At 37.2% G+C, this 14,968-nt stretch overlaps 2 protein-coding genes across 2 annotated transcripts; one reads left to right on the top strand and one right to left on the bottom strand.

Moving 5' to 3' along the window:
* Nucleotides 1-576: 576 nt before the first annotated feature.
* On the bottom strand, nucleotides 577-2,192 carry LOC121731851 (heat shock 70 kDa protein 14). Its single transcript, XM_042121524.1, has one exon. The coding sequence runs from the start codon at nucleotides 2,012-2,014 to the stop codon at nucleotides 596-598; it is 1,419 nt and encodes a 472-aa protein (XP_041977458.1). The 5' UTR covers nucleotides 2,015-2,192; the 3' UTR covers nucleotides 577-595.
* Nucleotides 2,193-3,233: 1,041 nt separating this feature from the next.
* LOC121731915 (multiple inositol polyphosphate phosphatase 1-like) lies at nucleotides 3,234-8,396 on the top strand. Its single transcript, XM_042121603.1, has 9 exons — nucleotides 3,234-3,458; nucleotides 3,613-3,744; nucleotides 3,845-4,020; nucleotides 4,453-4,578; nucleotides 4,788-4,938; nucleotides 5,249-5,349; nucleotides 6,256-6,365; nucleotides 6,954-7,139; nucleotides 8,186-8,396. Exons 1-9 carry the CDS (start codon nucleotides 3,293-3,295, stop codon nucleotides 8,340-8,342), a joined length of 1,305 nt encoding a protein of 434 aa, XP_041977537.1. The 5' UTR covers nucleotides 3,234-3,292; the 3' UTR covers nucleotides 8,343-8,396.
* Nucleotides 8,397-14,968: the final 6,572 nt, after the last annotated feature.

Below are 14,968 nucleotides of genomic sequence, written 5' to 3'. Positions count from 1 at the left end.
ATACTTAATATTATAAACCTGAAGAGTAGGTATGTTTGCTTGAATGCGCTAATCTCAGGAACTACAGGCCGATTTAAAAACTTATTTCAGTGTTAGATATCTCATTTATCGAGTAAGGCTATAGGCTATATTATATTATCACGCTAAGACTAAAATCGGGTAAAATCGGGTAAAAAAAAAAGACTAAAATAAAAGTAAAATCGGGGAAAATATTAGAAAGGGTTTATCTCACGAACTACTGGAGCAATTTTATAGCAATATTTGGCACAGACCACGTGAAGGGAGTATTTATAGCTATTTTTATTCGAAAATATACGGTTTCTGTGAAATTCCTTCCTTTACGCGGGCGAAGCCGCGCGGGACATCTAGTTGTTTATAATTAAATAATTATAACATAGAGAACACAATGCATGGTGTATTATATTGTGCTCCAGCTAGTTATAACAAAGTTCATAATAACTTAGACAAGTATAGCTTACTATCTTTTACAAGCTTATTATCTACATGAAAAAAATACTGCTATCTATATAATAAATAACTTAGTTTTAACGAGTGTTCAATAAAAACAGAACTATAATTTATACTTAAATATTTTTTATTCAACTTGTAACAAAATATTAGCGTCTTGTAATGTAGCTTTTAATTTAAATGGCTTATTTAGGCTTTCCACATTGAAGGTTTCTTTTGCAAATTGCTCACTATTCGGATCCTCATGTAGAGTAAAGCTAATATCTTTAACATCTTCATTAGCGTCAATATTTTGAATAGTTTGAGTGTATGGTGCTGCACCCTCCTTAAATAGTTGGACAGTTTGGTCCAAGTATTTCATGTAAATGTCACTGCCCAAAAATTCTACATCAGTATTCATATCACATAGGTTCAGTTCAGGAAGCTCCAGTATCATTCCCGCCTGCTTTGCACACCCTGCAGCTATCACCTCGTCCGGGTTTATTCCGGACATGACTTCAGCCTCTGGCAACAAACTGGCCACTGCAGACTGTAGCTTAGGTATCTTCATGCTACCACCACATAAAACAATCTTAGTGATTTTGCCATCAAAACTCTCAATCACATTCTTAACCGGCTCCAAGTAGGATGATATTTTGGACGATATTATATTTTCAAATCTCGCTCTTGATATGTTTTGGCTCCAGTCGACACCATCGAGTAGTGATTCAATGAAGACATGAGCCGAGTTCAAAGTTGACAAAACATGTTTGCAGTTATCGGCATGATGTAAGAGCTTAGACATAGCTCGGCGGCTCTCATGAGGATCCAACTTCCATTTCTGTTTAAACTCCTGGGCTATGTAATCAGCTAAGTCCTTGGTGAGGCATTGCCCACCCAAGTCTGTTCGGAAAACATTTTTCTGGACAGACATGAATCCTTCCGATACTTGTACAATGGAGGCATCGCAGGTTGAGCCACCGAGTCTGTACACGAGTACATTCACATCCTCTTGTGTATCTTCAATATTGTAAGCTAAAATGGCAGCAGCAGGTTCACTTATGATTTGAAGCACATCAAATCCCGCTAACTCGGCACATTTGACTAGCCTGTCCCTGCTGGAGACGGACCAATGTAATGGAGCAGCTAATACTAGTTTAAGATCACCTTCACTTTGCGAGTGACTCGCGATTGTAAACAACTTAGCGTAAATTTTGGTAGCGATGGCATCTGGATTGGAGTATTGTTTTGTTTCACTTGTCTCAAACTCGTATACTAGTTTTTCCTCATTTTGAATTCGGCAGGACGATGACGATTCCACGTACGACAAGTCTTCTTCTGTAAATTTACAGTTCATCAAACGTTTATTATGTTTTATGATCGATTTGGCGGAAGGTTGGCCTGACTTTGCGGGCAGTCCGATTTCCCATTCTGTGCCGTTTAACGCGACAACTGCGGGAGTCACTCTATCTCCAGCATCGTTGGCTAATATCGATGCTGCTCCGTTTGCATAAACTGCTAAACATCCGGAGCTGTTACCAAGGTGAATACCATATGCTGCTGCCATCCTTTTAGGTTATAAAAGATATATTACTTTGTAGCTTGTACACAATGAACACAACAAGATACAAAAAGAGTATTATCCACTTTAACTACCACTTTTTTAGGTAATGGGAAGGATTTTATTCGTAAAGCAATTCATAAAATATCACAAAAAACTTCTAATAAAAAGGGAATCGGCAGAATTTAATGTTGATGATTGTCAATTTTGACAATTGACATTGACAAGATTATTTTTCCAATAAGGGTAAAATATGGGTAAAGGTAAAACTCCCATTACATAGGTCTGTGAAAATACTAGTCATTACTCATTAGAATTTTTCAGTAGTGGGACACTTTATACGTTGGTCGTAAAAATAATAGTTTGTGATTTTTATACGACGTAAATAATAATGGAATTAGCATTCACGTTACAATCAAAACAGAGTATTTTTTATCAGGTTTCGGTGTAACCAAAATAAAACATCTTTTTGTCGCCATGGTCATCGCGTGCGCACTGGTTTTACAATAAAGAGAAAAAATTAAGAAACATGCATAAAATGTTTTAATATATAATTTTTTATACCTAATACACATTGTGTATGTAATTTTATAAATAACAATCTATTATAATTCTATCAATAATACAATCTATTATGTTTTATATAATATGCTTCAGGATGTAGGTATATAAGTTAAAACATTTATCAATTCAAAGATTCTGACGTATCAATTCAAAGATTTGCATTCTGCATCGATTGATACCAAAAAATCAATATCTTTCCGACAAGTTACGTGAAATAAATAAAAAAGCTATATTAACCATTAAATATTCGATGTCGTGCACAAGTGTGGGCGAGTGATACAACTTCAAGAAACGAGCTGCATTTTGTGTCCAAAACTCCATCGAAAGTTTTAGTAAAGGGTCTACCACTTCACTAAAATAACTGACTTGACTCGTTGACTTTACTGCCTACTTTTTTAGACTTTTACTAGACCTTTGACTGGACAATAATCTGGAAAAACGACTTTATATTTCGTAAACATTGTACGATTTTTTTTCTCCCGCCATATTTTACTTGACACTGGCAAGGGTTAAAAAGCCGAGCGCCATAATAAGAAAAAAAATGACATTAATTTGACAGATGATAAAAAAAAAAATGACAGTGACATTTTACATTAGGTGGACAAAATTTCAAATTCTAAAAATGTTTTTATAAAATTCAGGAAATTGTAAAAATTATTTATTACTCTAAGAAGCAATGAAATTGTTTGTGTGAAATTAATGTTAAATCTTGAATGAATTATGTTAATATACAAAATGTTCACACCATTGATATTTATATTTGTTACACTGTTTGGTACCCTTTATGCAAATATTCTTCAAACAAATGATATTCGAAACTATTTATCCACGCGCACACCTTATAGATTTAAGTATAATACAAATGAGTCACAAATCATATATCCTGGTAAGAAAACGTAACAATAACTTATGATATTTCATACTCTAATAACTGATAAGAGCGTTATAAGTAAAAATTAACTTGATTTCTTCATATTCGTTTTCTTTTTCTTTTAAGTAATAGTTTTATTTTTGTTATGAAAATAAATTTTAAATTTTAGGTTGTGAAGCAAAGAAAGTATGGATGCTGTTGAGACATGGGACTCGGCAGCCAAGCACAAAAGACATAAACAACATTAATATAAAATTAAAAGATCTGAAATTAGAGATTTTGTCACAAAATATTGAAAAAGGTGTGTCCTAACATTTTTATGACTTAACATAGTTCTTTGTAAAAACTGGTAAGTAAGTACATTTTTTGTTATTTTATCATCACTGATAAACTTTTTTTAGTTATACTCAGTAAAGAACAATTAAAAATCTTTGAAAATTGGGATATTAACCTGTCTCCGGAAGAACAAAAGTTTTTAACTTATGAAGGTCAAGATGAGATGATACTTACAGCTGAGAGAATGCAAAAAAGATTTCCTAAAATCATAACAGAGGAGTACAGCAACAAAACTTATCAGGTATTTTTTTTTTAAATAAAATTATGGGCCAAATAAAGCAAACAGGTCACTTTTTGGATTATAATGCATACTCATTTATTAATAAGTTAACTCTTTTATCAGTATCTGCTATATAGATTTACTTAAAATATATTTTATATACAGTAGGGCCTCGATAGTCCGAACCCCAGGTAATCCGAACACCTCTATAATCCTAACGACCTTCCATCCCCTGCACAAATCACTCCCACAGCCGCGCCGCCGCATTCTAGTACCAAGTTAGACATGTTAAGTACTACACATATATTGTTTTTGACAAAATGGCGGAATAGCTTCCGCCATTTTGTCATGCCTAAAATGTCTACATACTATAATCCAAATGCTGCATGCATCCAAACAGCATATATATTTTGGGTGTTCAGACTACTGTATGTATTTTGTTTTTATTTTCAGTTTCGCTACACAGCCAAGCAAAGAACACAACAGAGTGCAAGATATTTTAGTCTTGGTTTATTCGACAAGAAAGTTGCTGATGAGATTATATTTGACCCGCCAAAAAAAGTGGATACAACATTGAGGGTATGGTTTTTATGCTATTTATTTTATTTGTGTGCTTGCCCTGTTTTAATATATTATTTAAACATTTACGTGTATTATACCTAATGTTACAAAATTCTTCCTTTTGCTCTACCTATTCTTCCCAAGTTAAAAAGAATTTCACCCATTTTTTGACCCCCAAATTTTTTTTTATATGATTTGGAGTACAATCTTTTACCTCGACTTTTCAGTTTTATAAGCACTGTGACAAGTGGCAAAAGCAAGTAAAGAAAAATCCTGACACATACAAGGAGCAGCGTTTGTTTGGAATAAGTCAGAAAATGAATGAAACCTTGGAGTCCGTTTCACAGAGATTGGGGCTGGATAGGGTTCTAAGTTTGGGTGTGTAATTGTGGTTGCATTTATGTTTGGGGCATTTAAATACCACATAGCGCATAGTTGGAAGTCTTAATAGCACATAAATTGTAGCAGTTTAACCAACCATTCATCATAATAACAATATAGCGTTAAGAATAGTTTTTAGTTAGCTTTTTACATCACAAATCACAATATAAACTCGTATAATAATAATATTATGTATATTACTATTATTTTTCATTATCATTTAGTTGACCTTCAGGGTGCTTTTTGCTTCTTCTTATTTATGCATATAAAAGCTTTGCAGAAATCATGAAATATTTGTTTTTTACAGATGCAGTAGTTCTGATGTACAAAACATGTGGGTTTGAGACGGCTTGGCACAAGCATTTTGAATCTCCTTGGTGCTATGCATTTGATTTAAACAGCATAAAGGTAAGATACAATCGTAATGTTATATTAGAAGTTAAGCTGCTCTAAAGTCTAAACTCTAAGCCCGGGCGCGCACTAGCGGCCGGCCATCGAGGTAGATACCTTAGTATGAAACCGCCATAGACCACGCGCACCTGGCCGCACGCTGTCAAGCGGCCACACCATACTTTCGATGGCCGCTGCGGCCTGGCCGCTAGTGCGCGCCCGGGGTAATGCAGGGTTCCCAATCTTTTTCAGCCTGCGGCGCAGTTACACGTCACAATATTTTGTCACGGTGCCATTTAGTTTTAAATGATTAAATATTTGTTTATTACTATTTACCTGATTAGCCTAACTATAATCATTAAAGGTATTTATTTATGTATCAGGTATTTTTATCTATCAGCTAGGTAGAGTAGGGACTCTGTAGGGTATTTTTATCTATCAGCTAGGTAGAGTCCCTACTCTACCTAGCTGATAGATAAAAATACCCTACAGAGTCCCTACTCTACCTAGCTGATAGATAAAAATACCTGATACATAAATAAATACCTTTAATGATTATAGTTAGGCTAATCAGCTAGGTAGAGTCCCTACTCTACCTAGCTGATAGATAAAAATACCCTACAGAGTCCCTACTCTACCTAGCTGATAGATAAAAATACCTGATACATAAATAAATACCTTTAATGATTATAGTTAGGCTAATCAGGTAAATAGTAATAAACAAATATTTAATCATTTATGAGGATCAACTCACGGCGGCGCGGCGCCCCTCTTGCCACGGCGCACTAGGGCGCCGCTGCGTACACTTTGGGAACCCCTGCTCTAATGGATAAGATAAAATGACATGGACATTTTTTTTAAAAACTTTTGTATGAGAATGTATTGTTGATTATATAATATTTTGTTTACTGTTAACATTTTCAGGACCTAGAATATTACCACGATTTGAGGAACTATTGGTTGGATGGCTATGGACATGAACTGACATACCATGTTGCATGTATGATATTGAAGGATATGTTCCAATTTGTTAGGTAAGGTCAGAAATATATTTATAACAGTTCTATTTGTTATTATAAAATCGGCAAAGTGCGAGTTGATCTCGAGCATGAAGGGTTGCGTAATTTCTGAAAATGTCAACTGTCAACTGCTCTTGCAGTTCTTGTGATACCGCCTGGTGAGTGGTGACTGGTGACAGACACGGACAGACAGACAAACAGCGAAGGCTTATAGTAAAACGGCCAAGGGGGAACCCTATAAAAGAACATATTTTGTATATTATTTATTAATTTAAAAGCTTCTAGGTGAATTTAAAATATTATTCATCAGTTTCTTTCAAATTCAATATAATAAAGATGAAATATTTCATAAATTACAAAAGTTGTTTTGTAATTGAGTGTGGTAATAATATTATTTCCATTATTAATTAATGTCCTGTTAATGGGAAAGTAAATTATAAAGTAAATACTTTTTAATTGCTAACTTAATTTTAGGAAAAAAAATACTCTTTCTATCATTTTAAACTGGCATGGTAATATATTATCCTTTGTGGAATACCTTTATCGTCACCAAATCCTACAGGACTCTTTCTACCAATATCTCATAAAATTTCCATTTTCCAGTAACAACGAAGGTCCAAAAGCTACATTCCTGTTCGCACATTCCGGAACATTACTCAAGCTGCTCACACATTTACAGCTGTACAAACCGGAAGTTCCGTTAAGCGCCGACTACATTGACGACGGAAGGCCCTTTAAGACCTCCGATATTGACTGCTTTGCTTCTAATTTGGCGTTTGTTTTGTATGAGTGAGTATTATGGTATGGCATTGATTTTAAAGACGCATAGTACCTAAAAATTACAATATTGACTTTAATCGTTACTTGCCCTTTCTACATAATATTATATTTTATACCACACTATTGTTATCGCGCTTTTACTGTATCTGCATAAAATAGCAATATTTTCGTGCATGAAGGAGACGAGTAATGAGATTGACAGTAACGAGCAAGTTACAAAATCAAACATGCTCCGTGACTGATCTGCGTCTTTTAAAGAGAATGAGAGAGATAGATGCTGCTCTGATGCGTTGCGACTCGTCTCACAACGGAGTATGTCGTATTTGCGTTGGCTGCATAAACGGCAGCCAGCGTTCGGCGAGCCGTACGCTCGGTGTCGCCTAGCCGTAACAGAGTTAGACTGGCCATAGACGGACAGCAAGTTGCAGTCGAGACCGATTGCTCTAGACTTTAGAGCGGTCGCCTCGAAATTTGTATACCGGCCGCTCAATAACTGCTCGAGCGGTCCGTGTATTGCGGATATGAATTTAGCATGGAAACTGCAGATCGCATTTTGCAGTCGGCTTTAACTTCAAAATGCGGTCCGTCTATGGCCGGCCTTAGTGTGCTTACAGACGAATGGCACTTGTCGACGGCACGCGTTTATGGCAGTTGACGGCAGCCGTCAACTGTCGACCTTCGGCGCGTACCGTCGACTGCCAAAGACGTGTGCCATCGACAAGTGCCGTTCGTCTATAAGAAGCTTTAAGGTTAGGTTGACGCTTCGTTGACGGGGCGAGGAGATCCGATCCGTTTACGAGTTGATATTATGTATTGTTATCCTTATTAGGGCAGGTGGTTTGCCATAAAAAAAAATATCACCAGCAGGCTTAGCATAAAAGCATTAGAAATGGAAAAAAATGGACATACTGGTTTCAGTGACAAAATGACGGAAGGACGGACGGACTTTGTCAACCTGTCACTTTGTCTATTCTTTCTTAGAAAAAAACCGTTTCTATGGTGGCCATGCTAAGCCTGATGGTGACGCTTGACCATAACTTTTTTTATTGTTGTAGATGTGGCGATAAGCAAAAAATGCTAACTCTTCATCAGGAGAAAATCGTGAAGCTGCCGATGTGTGACAATGAGTTGTGCCCGCTTGAGCATTTGAAGAAATATTTCCATGATTCCATACACAAATGTGATTTCGATGAAATGTGTTCAATTAATTGAATTTTTTATTTACCTACATTGACATTGAATGAAATTATTTAAAAGCTTTAATAATATATAATTTTTAGTAAGTATTGTTTTAATTTGATCATTTTAGTAGTTTTTTAGAATTGAATCTCTATCTACTAATATCATGCAACAGTATGACTGTCTGCTTCCGCAATTTTGCAATTTGTTCTATGACGCTACAAATTTTTAACACAACGACTGCAGACGTAGAACATACCATAGTTATTTTATGTGTGGTGTTTACACATCAGTATAATATTATGTGTGCGTGCACAAGATTCATCAGCGCATTTAACTATTAATAAGCGTCCTCGTCAAGCGACCACTCTTCGATAATAAAATCTGAGGAATTGATTTATAAAAAGCGGCGGGTGGATGTCTTAATTTGGTCGAGTTGTCTAAAGTTCACAGATCACGAGCAACATTGACTTGATATAACTCAAATAAAATTCGTAGTATTATCCGCGCGCTATCAGAATATCAGAATGACAGCAGGCCAGCCTGTCGTGGGTCGTGGGTCGGCTAACAAAATAATGTTTGCGTTCGCGTACATTTCTTTCAAGTTTTGTTTTAATTTTTTTGTGATAATAATAGGTAATATGTGATATTATTATGGTAATTGATTAATAATGAGTGGAAAAAGGGGAAGATTCTGAATGGTCAATCACGATTCACGCCGAATAATTCTGGCAATTGATAAATATATCGATGAAGAACGAAGTCGGTGTTCTTATAAATTATACACAGTAATATATTAAGCCCCAATTTCGCCAACGTCTGTTAGTGAAATTGGGTCTTAGGGCCGGTACTTAAATAGTCAGTACTCAAGATGCATCTCGGTCTCCAGTTACGTTTCAGGCTCTGTTATTGGTTGGCTGTCAAAATTTGGACCAATCACAGAGCCGAACCGCGTCTTGAGACCGGGTCGCATCTTAAGTACTGACTATTTATACGGGCCTTAGAATCACACTGTAGCCGTAGCATAATAGTACCTAATGTACAGTGGAAATGTTTATTGAACGTCGACTCTACTAACGCGATGCTTACGACCGGTTCGAAAAACATGAATTTGTCTGATAGTACTCACAATCCTTGAGAGCAATTAATAATAGTTATCATAGGTCAGCACTCGACAGCAGTGCCGTAAATAGCCTTTTTTGCGCCCTGTGCGAGGTTCTATATAACTGCACCTTTGTTTTTTAACAAAGGTGCAGTTATATAGAAGACCCAGAGACGCCCTGTGCCTGGGCGCCGGTGGCACCGCCCTATTTACGGCACTGCTCGACAGCAGCCATATACGTAGGTGCGAAGACTAGAATTATTTTAGGCTAGCATTGTTAGGTCATTCACACTAGTCTATCTAGCGTCTAGGCCGCCTGGGTGCGTCAAATACTGGAGGTCGACTATAAATATAATATTAGTATTAATTAGGTTACACACGACATATTTATTTGCGGTGTAAATAATTGCTTTATCGTTACCAGCTGGTAATAATTCGACAAACAATATATACTTATATACTTATATAATATTATAAATGCGAAAGTATCTCTGTCTGTCTGTCTGTCTGTCTGTCTGTCTCGCTTTCACGCCAAAACTACTGAACCGATTGTAATGAAATTTTGTACACAGATAGTCTAAAGCCTGAGAAAGGACATAGGCTACTTTTTAACTGGAAAAAGGGGTTGTAAGGTGGTGAAAATGCGTAAATTTGGTCAAATTAAGTTAGTTCCAAAAACTCAAAATAGATGGCGCCAAGAGTCCCCTAGATCGCGCTATTGCTTGCTCATGCGTATTTCTATAAGAGGTGGTACCATGTCAAGCTAGGTTTATCGATTCTTTCGATTGTTATACACGTTATTAAGTATTAACTAAGAACTCACCTACCAACTTAGATTAAATATTAAATTCAAAAACAACAGCGCCAAAACTACTGAACCGATTGTAATGAAATTTTGTACACAGATAGTCTAAAGCCTGAGAAAGGAAATAGGCTACTTCTTACTGGAAAAAGGGGTTGTAAGGGGGTGTTTATGCGTAAATTTGTTCAAATTAAGTTAGTTCCAAAAACTGGAACAGATGGCGCCAAGAGTCGCCTAGATCGCGCTATCGCTTGCTCATATGTATTTCTATAAGAGGTGGTACCATATTGAGTTAAGATTTGGATTCTTTCGATTGTTACACATGTTATTAAATAACTCACGTACCAACATAGAAATCAGAAACAACAGTCTACCAATAATAAATACTAAATAGTTTAATGGCCTATGGGTATTGGCTATTGGGCAAAGCTAAAGTTGTGTAATGCATTATGCAGCTAAGTTGTGTAAAGCTAAATAAGCTTTAAAAGGTATAAAAAAGTTTAATTAAAAAAATCGTATTATGTGCACACTACACGGCTGTTTTGGGTATTTTGATTTAAGGGGTACGGTACCAGGGTTTTAAAAAGCCTTTGACACCAATTTTATTGACACCGCGCGCTATAAACTGAAGTCCACGCGGACGAAGTCGCGGGCAACAGCTAGTTGTTTATATGAATAAAGTATTGTTTTAATAGATAATATAATATTATATTACAGTTGTGTTGTCTACTCCATTCAGACACAACATAAAACATATGCAGTAGACCAGGGACGGCGAACCTTTTCGTAGAAATTTTCAGTAAAGTAATAAACGCGCCATTCAATATTTTTTGTGATCCTATGCGTATTTCAAAAGCCTAATTTGGTGCCTACTATGCAGATGAAGGTCTAAAACCTTCGTTATTGGTTAAAATATCTTCGATACTAGTTTTGGGACCAGCGGCGTACTCTAAATTTTATGTCACGTGTCACTGGTGGCTCACGTGCCATTGGTTCGGCATCCCTGCAGTAGACAGTAGACCATCAGCGCGTCGCTTTTTTGATTCCATCGGCGGAATGTGTTGACGCAGTGACCCCAGCACCATTATTTTCCTAAAGGTGCCGGTTGGCAGCGGGCGACATGAAGCGACGTCGCGACACTACAGTTTCTATTATTTCTATGAATGTGGGGAACGCTAGCTGCGCAGAGTATTTCATAGAAATACATAGAAACCAGTAGTACCTATGTCGTCTGCTGTCGCTTCATGTACCTAGTCGGCTCCCAACTTGTACCTTTACTGTAGTTTTAGTAACGTACAGCAACGACGCACAAATTAGGCACTGTGACTGTAGTGGAACAACTTCAAATCTACTTTTTTTCATTGTCATTAATAATACCATAATATTACTGAAATCAATTAGGTACCAATGGCATGCTAAGCTTTTTAGCAATAAACCCCTATAGCAAAACAACACCTAAAATAATAATATAAATAATAATTGCTCCCACACCGGTTTCGGTGACGGCGGCCGGCGGCCGCTTTCATTGAAACCAGGCCAGCTACGCAAGAGTAATTATTTTGTAGTGCCCAAGTGTGTGCGCAGTACACAAGAGCACTCTCCATTCCTTTACTCTCATAGCCCAGTAGGACGGAAGACCGACACGACTGGCGAGAGATCAGCTGGTGCAGGATCGACTTTTTACATGCCCATCCGACGCATCCGATCATCTTACTTGTCAGACAGCCTGATTGTCTGATCTGTCATCAGCCTGCATTGCCCTAACCAAACTTGGTACTACTAATATATATTCTGTGACCAAACTCGGAAATAACATGTTTCCAACGCGGGAATCGAATCCACGACCTCCGAGTCAAGAGGCGCGCTCTATACCACTAGACCACGGAGGCCTTAACACCTAAAATAAATACTAAAGAAATGGAAGTCATAATGAAAAAAAATCTCTACCAACAACAAAACATGTTCCAAGTTTATGTTTCTTAGAGCATTAGAATTTTATGGATATACTGAAAATGGGATTACGGCTTAACCTGTAAGCGGGGTCACGTGAAAAATTTATTAAACAATAATTTTACAATGTTTCTCGTTTATAGGTGACTGGGGGTTAAACTGGGTCTTAACGACCCCGGTCATAAAACGACATTGTAAAGAACAATTGGCTAATCCTGTCTCTTGTTAAAATTTAAAAAGCCGCTGAAAATATGTCCCAGATTATGATTTCATAAAGTTTTTGAACGAGCGATATAATAAAACCTTGGGACATTGTCGTTGGTATAAAATTCCGTACAAACTTTGCAGAAACTTGGATTTTTGTGATACAACTTAATAGTGTTTTTGCTTTGTTAAAACTTCAAAGATTCTATCGCTTACCAATCGGACTCAAAAACATTCATTGGTTTATATCTGTAGGTATGGGTAATAGTTGATAATTATTAATATATTTTAACTTAGTCCAAATTTCTTCTAATTGGTGTATACTGATCTTTTTAGGGTTCCGTGCCCAAAGATTAAAAACGGGACCCTATTACTAAGACTTCGATGTCTGTCCGTCTGTCTGTCTCCTCGCTGTATCTCAAGAACGGTGATAGCTAGAAAGTTGACATTTTCACAGATAAATATTTAAGGGGGTACCCATACAAAAAAACACACATTTTTTGCCACCTTTCGCGCTATAACGGTATAACGAAACTCTTCGTGTGCGCGAGTCCGACTCGCACTTGGCCGATTTTATTACTTTATTGTTTTTTTTATTGAAATAATTCTATTGACCTTTGGCGATCCCGCTACAGAATCTTTACGACCTCCAGGGGATCTCAACCCGGTTGAAAAACAGTTTCGTCTACTAAAAAACTTTAAGTCCAGTCCAACGGCAAATTGAGGCTTACAGCTTCATAATATTAAATTACCAAGATTTGATTTTGATAATGAATGTAGCGAGCACCAAATTAGGTAGTACCTAGATGGAATGGTATTTGGTACTCCTTTAATTACTTAGTTATAATCTGGTCCATTACAAACTAGGAATACCGCAAAAGTTTATAGGCTTGATACGGTACAAGTTAGGTGAGGTTGAGTTCGCGGAGCGGAACAGGGAGGATGACCCTTCCTCCGTTCCGCTCCGTCGGCGTAGGACGGGAGTGCGGAGGCGTCGCTATGCGAACCTCCAATAACTTCCGTCCCACGGGGCTCCGGGTCAGAATGGGAACCTGCCCGGCTTAGCTAGTCCCCGCGCCGAGGGGAACGCTTCAGTTTGCCTAAGCGTTCCCTAACTTTGGTGGAAGTCCGGTCATTGCGAGGTAGACCGGCCGGTCGTGGAGGGAGTCCTGTTTAGACAGATCCAGGATATCCCTCCGTATGCGGCTGAAGGCAAACCGCAGGTGTGTTTAGTGGGTCCGACGTCGGACCTCCACATACCCCCTTCAGGCTTCAGCTTAACTGAGGCACATTCTCAACTTGGGGCACCCATAAAGGGTTTCCCCTGCGCATTAAAAAAAAGTGTGGTAGAGTACGAACACACATCCCTTGTATCTACAAGAAAACGTCTATTAACAACAAACCGTATTGTAATTATACGTGGGTGAGCCATGCTTCGGCACTTTTTATTTCATAAAAAAAAATTGCAACATCCGAAAAGGCGCTTATTATTCAGCAGAATGCAAGTCATAAGCACATTAATGAGAGAGTTATGACAGGAATAAATGAATTTCGTTAACCGGGTCAGGAACAAGCTCGTCTGCATAACATTACCTGAGTTTTAGTACTCATTAAATTGTTCTGTTTAGAACAAACGAGTATAATTTCAAAGATATCTCCCGAACTTCGGCGATTTCTGTTTTGTTTTGAAGTTGTTATTTGTCGCCGCGGGATTATTTTAAAGTATCGCGTTCGCAGAGTTTCTGTTTCCATTTAAAATCTAGAACAAGTATTAAGTTGAATTGACAGTTAGGTATTAGGTAAAGGTGAAGCTAGAACAAAGAAGAAAAAGATTTACCACGTTACTATTAGGCTGGCCGCATGGCACATACACATGTTTTCCGTATTCGATTTCCGAATGCGTTTTCCATATTCGGAAATACAAATGCATAGAAAATAATAACTGGCGCACATGCTCGCCTTTTGTCCGAACGGAACAAAATTCCGCACGTACGTTTCAAATGCAAGCCGGCCCGTTCGGGCGTGTAAAAAACGAACGATTTGCGCTAGTCTCACTGAATTATTCCAACACAAATGAAAATTCCACATTGGGAAATAGAAAACGTCTGTATGCGGTCTTAGCTGTTAATTTCTAAAATCTATTAAGTAAATAAAGATCTATATATTTTCTAAAATCTTATTATTCTATCTATACCTACCCAGGCGCTAAATTGGGTAGGTATAGATATAATAATAAGCTAGGCCAGAACGGGCTAAAAAATTATCTATATTGTTCACAAAATATTTTTTCTTTAGCGTAGCTATAAAAATTATCACTCGATTTCTGTTATAAATGATTCCTAACGAATTTATTTCCGAGTGAATAATTGACCTAGATTACACTCCAATCCAATTAATTTTAATTTATACTTAATTGAGCATTTTGAAGAAAACGCGAGAAAAGCTGTTGAAACGATTTTCCTAGTGATATCGCGGTGTAGTCGCCAAACCGCGCGTTCTTTCGGACGCAAATAAATTATAGAGCCTTAGAAAACTTCGATAGCGCGATTCAGGATTTATAGAGCTTTATAGAGCTTTATAGAGCTGTCCTCATGTTTAACA

The sequence above is a fragment of the Aricia agestis genome, chromosome 11 (assembly GCF_905147365.1).
Source record: "Aricia agestis chromosome 11, ilAriAges1.1, whole genome shotgun sequence".
NCBI lineage: Eukaryota > Metazoa > Arthropoda > Insecta > Lepidoptera > Lycaenidae > Aricia > Aricia agestis.
This window is presented reverse-complemented; position numbering and strand designations above follow the sequence as displayed.